Source organism: Echinops telfairi, unplaced genomic scaffold (genome assembly GCF_000313985.2).
Source record: "Echinops telfairi isolate 266 unplaced genomic scaffold, ASM31398v2 ScPeMD7_7466;HRSCAF=8504, whole genome shotgun sequence".
Classification (NCBI taxonomy): domain Eukaryota; kingdom Metazoa; phylum Chordata; class Mammalia; order Afrosoricida; family Tenrecidae; genus Echinops; species Echinops telfairi.
In genome coordinates, this window is record NW_022111366.1 from 279,283 (window position 1) to 285,915 (window position 6,633).

The 6,633-nt window shown below is 45.1% G+C and overlaps 1 protein-coding gene across 1 annotated transcript in view; it reads left to right on the top strand.

Moving 5' to 3' along the window:
* The window catches only part of LIX1L (limb and CNS expressed 1 like), a gene marked incomplete at its 5' end in the record, with an annotated part of 33,144 nt that overhangs the window by 19,344 nt on the left and 7,167 nt on the right, over positions 1–6,633 (top strand). The window contains 2 exons of the mRNA XM_030888426.2: positions 2,604–2,744; positions 5,950–6,045. Coding sequence (XP_030744286.2) covers positions 2,604–2,744; positions 5,950–6,045 — 237 coding nt within the window. The remainder of the gene's footprint in view (positions 1–2,603; positions 2,745–5,949; positions 6,046–6,633) is intronic.

Sequence of the window (6,633 nt, forward strand, 5' to 3'; positions counted from 1 at the left end):
TACAGATCAGAAAACTAGCCACACTGCTGTTTTGAACCCGCTTCAGTCACTGCGCTCCAACTTCCTGTCACCTCTTTGGGGATTAGAGTAATATTCCTTCCCCCTATTCTTTGTCCAGTTTTCTAAGAGATCGCAGGGGAAGGACTACGTGTAGTGGGAACAGGCAGCGCTTGTGTAAAGTTAGGGGATCTGAGCCCCATCCCTCTGAGCGTCAGCTGGGCAGTTCAGGTAACGTCTCAGGGCTGTTGCCCCGCCTATAACATGAAGACAGGCCGGTCATTTCTAAAGCCTTTCCTCGCACTGACATTTTACAGCCACAGGAGAGAGCTGTCATGTATGACAATGAAAGCAGTCGTTACTTGTAGAGTCCTGAGAAATTTGACTAGTGTGGATATTATCAGCAGAGATGGACTTGTACATTACAGACGGGAAAGTAGCCTTCTGTATTGCCAAGGTAGCATCGGAACAGGAATTTAGCGAACAAAACAGATACATACCTTTGTTTCTGTTGCATGTAGTTTGTGTAACCAACTCTTCACACATTTAGACCCCCTGCTATGTGTTTCTATAGTACCTTGAATTCTTCCGACCCTATCATATCACTTATCACATCTTAAAATTGATTCTCTCTCCCTCTCCCTCTCCCTCTCTCTTTCTCTCTCCCTCTTTCTCGCTTTCTCTCTGTAGAGTATGTCCCCTTCCTAAGGGCAAAGACTATAGCTGTTTTCTTTCTGGCCCACTGTTAAAACCTTGCTACTCAACTTCATGCCCAGCACATAGTGGGAACTTAATAGATTTGTTGTGTAAATAAACCTCAGTCCCTGTCTCAAGCAGAAAAAAAATCTCAGAAAACTTACTTTCACATCAGGCAAGTAAAAATGTTTCCCTCTGAATCACAGCCGTTTCAGAGAAATAAATGAGAGCGCATTCCTAGAATGACAGGTCCTATGTTCTCCCTTTTCACAGAATAGACCATTTCCTTCCTTCTACCACCTCTTCATGTTGTTGAATAAGGATTTGAAAAAAAAATCGTGGTGATTCTTGGCCTCTTTCATATCCCTATTGGCAGGTGAAATCTCTCCTGGTGGTACTCTTCACAAATATAAACAGAACTATTATAGTAGGCTGGGAAAAGGTTACTGAAGAGGGAAAAAAAAAGTACAAGACAAATTGAAGTAGCGAGATTATTTGGGGCTGATGATACCAGCTACGAATGTCTGAATGTCTCGAGACAGCTGTCAGCAAATGGAGGTTGGGAGTTACTGCTGTTCAGTTCCTAGTGGCCCTCTCCCAGTCCACATCTTTAAATGCTAACATCACTGCCTTCCTTTTCTTTAACCCTTATCACACCGACAGAGACACCGAGGCGTCCAGTGCAGATGAATTATACAGGAGTGGCGGGGTGCTTAGGGATCCAAAGTTGAATGACTTAAACTTTCTCAAAATCAGACTTGCTCTTTGATGCCTGCATTGAATACTATGGAACTACGTGAGCCCGGGTCTCACCTGTTCTTGTTTCCTGCATCAGTGTCCCTTCCCCGCCAGCCCTAACCCCGCCACTTGACTGTAAGAGGCTACACACGCCTTTTCAGACTGTAGACCCTGTGTAGGGGCAGCTCCCTTGGCTTACTCATAGACAGTGAACCCTTGCCACTTCGCGCTTCGACTTCCGCGGCTTCACTCTATCGCGGTTTTTGCGTAACAGCGCATGCTGTCATTACTGCCACTGATTGGCACATACTGTACACGCTTCTGTCTGCATCGCTACGTATCGGAGCTACGTATCAGATGCATTTTTGCTTTTGTACAGTGTACTGTAATTGTTTGCGATTTTTAAGAAATTTTATCTAAGCCCTATGATGGCTCCTAAATGAGCTGCTTCTTCCAAGCCTTCTGACAATAAAAATAAGCGCCAGAGGAAGATGCTCACCATCCAGGAAAAGGTAAAACTTTTGGATATGATCAAAGATGGCAAGAAAATCGTGGAGGTTGCACACCATTTCGACTTGAATAAGGAATCCTACTTCGCGGAATTTCATTTATCACGGTAGGGTCTAGAACCGATTAACCGCGATAAATGAGGGTTCACTGTATTTGGGAAATGCCTGCTCACAGCTAAGCGTGAAGCCCAGAATCCCAGCTGAGGGCCTCGGATGGACACTCAAGGCCTCTGCAGACAGCTGTCTCGGCATAGCTTTGGTATCATCCTCGGTTCTCTACAGGGATCAAAAAAGCAAAAAACCTTGTCTGTTTACGGAGATACAGATTTGTAACAGGATGGCCAGAACCTGGCTTTTGAGCAATTAATTCCGTGGACAATTTAAACGGGCATTTTCCCTGTTGGTTATTACACGCTGACTTCAGCAGCCCCCCTCATCCCGCGTTCACTTTGGTCCCGGCTGCAGCGGTCTCCAGTTCCTTAATGACTTCAGGATGCTGAATCAAAACTGTGTTTCCACGCGACCCAGCCATTGCACAATAACGACTGTGGAGTGTGGAACACAGCTGATGTGTGCGGAGAGAGTCCAAGTGTCTGCTGTCCCACGGGTTTCCCTGCCACTGCTCCTGACTCGCTCGTCTCTCTCTCCCCCGTGACTGCCTAGTTCTGCCCCACAAAAGCTGAGGCCCGGCGGAGTGCCGCAAAGATTGCTCTTATGAATTCCGTGTTTAATGAGCACCCCTCCCGGCGAATCACCGACGAGTTCATCGAGAAGAGCGTCTCCGAGGCCCTGGCGTCCTTCAACGTAAGTGACTGGCGTTGGCGGCGAGGGGGAGGGACGGGAGGGGCTGGTTTTGAAGTCTTGTAAATTACTAGGGCGCCGGCATGGATTCTTCTCCCTCCAGCTGTAGCGCTCTGTGCTTCCTGTTTCTCCTCTAGCCATCGTTCGTGTGACAAGCCCCTCTGTCTCGGCCTCCAATCATGTATGTTTGCTCATGTGGTAGTTGTGGTTTTGTTACTTTCGTTGCATATTTTTGGTATCTAGAATCCTTTAATTCAAGATTTATGGAATTGCAGTGATATTTCAAAATAAAAGCCTGAATTTTGCTTTGCCCAATTTTGGTTTGAGATTTTTCTTCCTTCTGTGGTTTTGTTTTTTGAAACGGCTCCTTTTCCTTCTTACTCGTCTCTTATCTCTATGTATCTTATTAATAAAGAATCTCTTTACATACAGTATCTTGCCATTTTTGGTTTCTAGATAAAGAAAAAACCCAAACACACTGCCACTGAGTTAATTCTGACTCACAGCGACCCTATCTGGCAGAGTCAGACCGTGCCTGGGGGTTTCCAAGACTTTCACTGTTTAGGGAGGTAGAAAGCCTCATCTTTTTTGTGAGGTTGTGTGTGTGTGTGTGTGTGTGTGTGTGTAATTGATATGTGCTGTTTAAAAATAACATCCATTCTTTCAAATGACAATGACAATAACTGTATCTAATCCTAACTGAATCGTTATCTTGTACCAGCTACCATGTGTATTTTTATCTCATTTGATCATAACTACAATCCTATGAGGTGTGCATATTGCCAACCCTGCTTTGCAGGCAAGAGAACTACAAATGAAAGTAATTTGCCTAAAGGACGTAGTAGAACCAAGACAAGGATATGAACAGACATCTCTAACTTCGAGCTTAGAGAGCTGAGAAATTAAGACTGCCTTCTTCCCAGCCCACGAACGCAGTGATAGGGCGATGACGTTCAGATCAGTTTCCCGGTTGTCTTCCCTTTGCTTTTGGTAGAGGTCACTGTTGTTGTCGGGGTTAGGTGCCCACGTGTGGACTTGGACTCCTGGCAACCCCATGGGACAGAGCAGGCTGCCGCGGGGTTTTCTAAGCACTTGCCTGCTAACTGAAGGTTGGTGGTTCCAACCCACTCATTGACTCCATGCGAGAAAGAGCCAGTGGCCTGTTTCCTTAGATGCAGAAAATCTCACTTCAAACAGTAGGGAAATAAATGAAGGAAGGAAGGAAGGAAGGAAGGACGGACGGAAGGAAGGAAGGAAGGAATTTATGATGTAACAATATGAAGTCTGGAAGTAGGTCAGATTTCAGGGCTGGTTGATTCCATTTATCAAGGATGTCTTAGTTACCTAACGCTGTGGTAACAACAACTCACTCACTCACTCTCTCCTCATTCACTCACTTTCTCACTCACTCTCATTCACTGACTCACTCACTCTCACTCACTCACTCTCTCACTCACTCTCACTCACTGACTCACTCACTCACTCACTCTCTAATTCACTCATTCTCACTCTCTCACTCACTGACTAAAAACAACAACAACAAGCCACAATTGGCTGGCTTCGAAGAGTAGGAGTCTCACAGCTGAGGAGGCTTGAAGTTCAAATCAGTGTACAGCTCTAATCGGAGTGGGGATCTGGGGAAAGAGTCCTGCCTTTTCAGTGGACTCTGGCGCTCTCAGGCCTTCCTGGTGTTCTTGGGGTTCCTTAGGAGCTCTGGTGGCAATGTGTTTATGAGCTGGGCTGCCACCCACAAGGTTCACAGTTCGAAACCACCAGCTGCTCCGCAGGAGACAGACAAGGCTTTCTTCTCCTATAAAGAGTTGCAGTTTCGGAAACTCACAGGGGACAGCTGTGTGCGTCCTACAGGGTCACTGTGAGTCGATATCAGTGAGTGAGTGTGACTCCTTGGTGGTGGGTTCCAGCTTAGGGGTGGGGATGTGTGGAGCTGGCTGGAAAGAGGAGGCAACTTCTCAGGAAGCAAGAGGAGGAAGCTGGGTTGCTCTGTTCCCACTTGTCTCCTGGCTTGGTTTGCCTAGCTGAAGTTGACCAGAGTCACCAATAAATTAGGAGATGCATTTGTTTTAGAAGCCTCAGCCAGCCGCACCACTCAGGAATTATCCCCAATAATATTTAAGCCAAAGAGAAAAACCTTCACCAAATGGCACCAACCACAGCTGGTACCAGATGGATTTGGGTTATGAAACTGAACATTATGTCTTGAACAACAATGTACCCACGTTTTATGCATCTGAAGTTTTGAGATCACTTAAGGTATGCCTACGGTTATTACCATTTTATAGATGAGTCAACTGAAATGTGTAATCAAGAGGTTAAATTAACTCCTCCGAGGCCAAACTAGTCCGGGCTCTTAACGTCTATAGTATATAACTTTTCACACACATTAGGCTTGAAGGTGGGACAACTATCTTAATTCTATCCCTGCGGGGGCAGGTAATCAACAGAAGACACACCAGGCAATGCCCAGGCCACACTGCTGCTCAGAAATCCCTGTTTAGTCTCTTGCTGTTGGCTCTAGGCTTGCCCAATCCTGTATGCAAAACTTACTCTCTACTCTTTTGGCTAAATGAGGGCTCGTAGGAAAATCAGATGAACCATCCTCTGTCAGGTGTGATGGTCTCGGGGCCTCTAGGTTGAGGTCAGTGCTGACCATTAGCAGTGCCACGATCATAACCCCTGTTGAGCACTGGGAGTGTGGCTGGTGCTGACTGAGATGTACTTACTGGAAATGTCAGTTGGGAGAAAGAGGAGATTTTCTGGGCCTAAAAAATGGACAGCCTCAGAAACCCTAAGGGGGCAGTTCTCCTCTATGCTGTAGGGTCACAGTGAGTCGGAATGGATTTAATGGCAGTGAGGGAGTAACCAAAGTGGACATCAAATTTGAAAGGCTTAGTGTAAGAAAATAGAAAAGCAAAATATCTCACTGTTTTTACATACAGTTGAGATAACATTTTGACTATACCAGGTTAAATAAAATATACAATTCACATCAATTTTACCTGTTTATTTTTACTGGAGCATGATTACAAAACTTAAATATATTTCACCTGTTTATTTTCACTTGTGCATGATTATTATAAAACTTAAAATTAAATATGTGACCTGCATCATATTTAATTGGACAGCACTGCTCTCGGTAATAAAGTCCTGACTGAAACCCATTTTGTCTTTTCCTTTCCTCTGTTACCAGGGCAACAGGGAGGAGGCTGACAACCCCAACACAGGGATTGGTGCCTTTCGATTCATGTTGGAGTCTAACAAGGGCAAGTCAATGTTGGAGTTCCAGGTAGCCCTCTGCAGACTTCCCTGCCCCCCTGGCCTGCACGCTCCCCTCCTTGAGGCCATCCTCAGTCCCTGTCGCTCCGTTTCCTTTAGACACAGGACCCCAAGGGCCATCATACTATTAGGAATTGCTTGCTATAAAAGTATTGTATAATCAGTAAAGTACTATTTAAATGTATTTTTAAATATTAATTTACTTTATGCATTGGCTCTCCTGGGAATGGATCTCATTGGAAGAGTACACTATTCCGACTCCTCCTTAAATTCCCTAGAAAAGTGCATTCGATCTCATTTCCACCACCTGGTGCTTTTCAAATATAAATAGCACGCCATGGAAGGAGCTGGCTCTACCCAACAATAGGTGTTTGGGGATTTTTTGGTTTGGTTTGGGATTTTTTTTTAAATCATTTTATTAGGGGGTCAAACAACTCTCTCTTTTTAAATCATTTTATTGGGGGCTCATACAACTCATCACAATCCATACATACATCAATTGTATAGCACACATTTGTACGTTCATTACCCTCATCATTCTCAAAACATTTGCTCTCCACTTAAGCCCATGGCACCAGCTCCTCATTTTTCCCCTCCC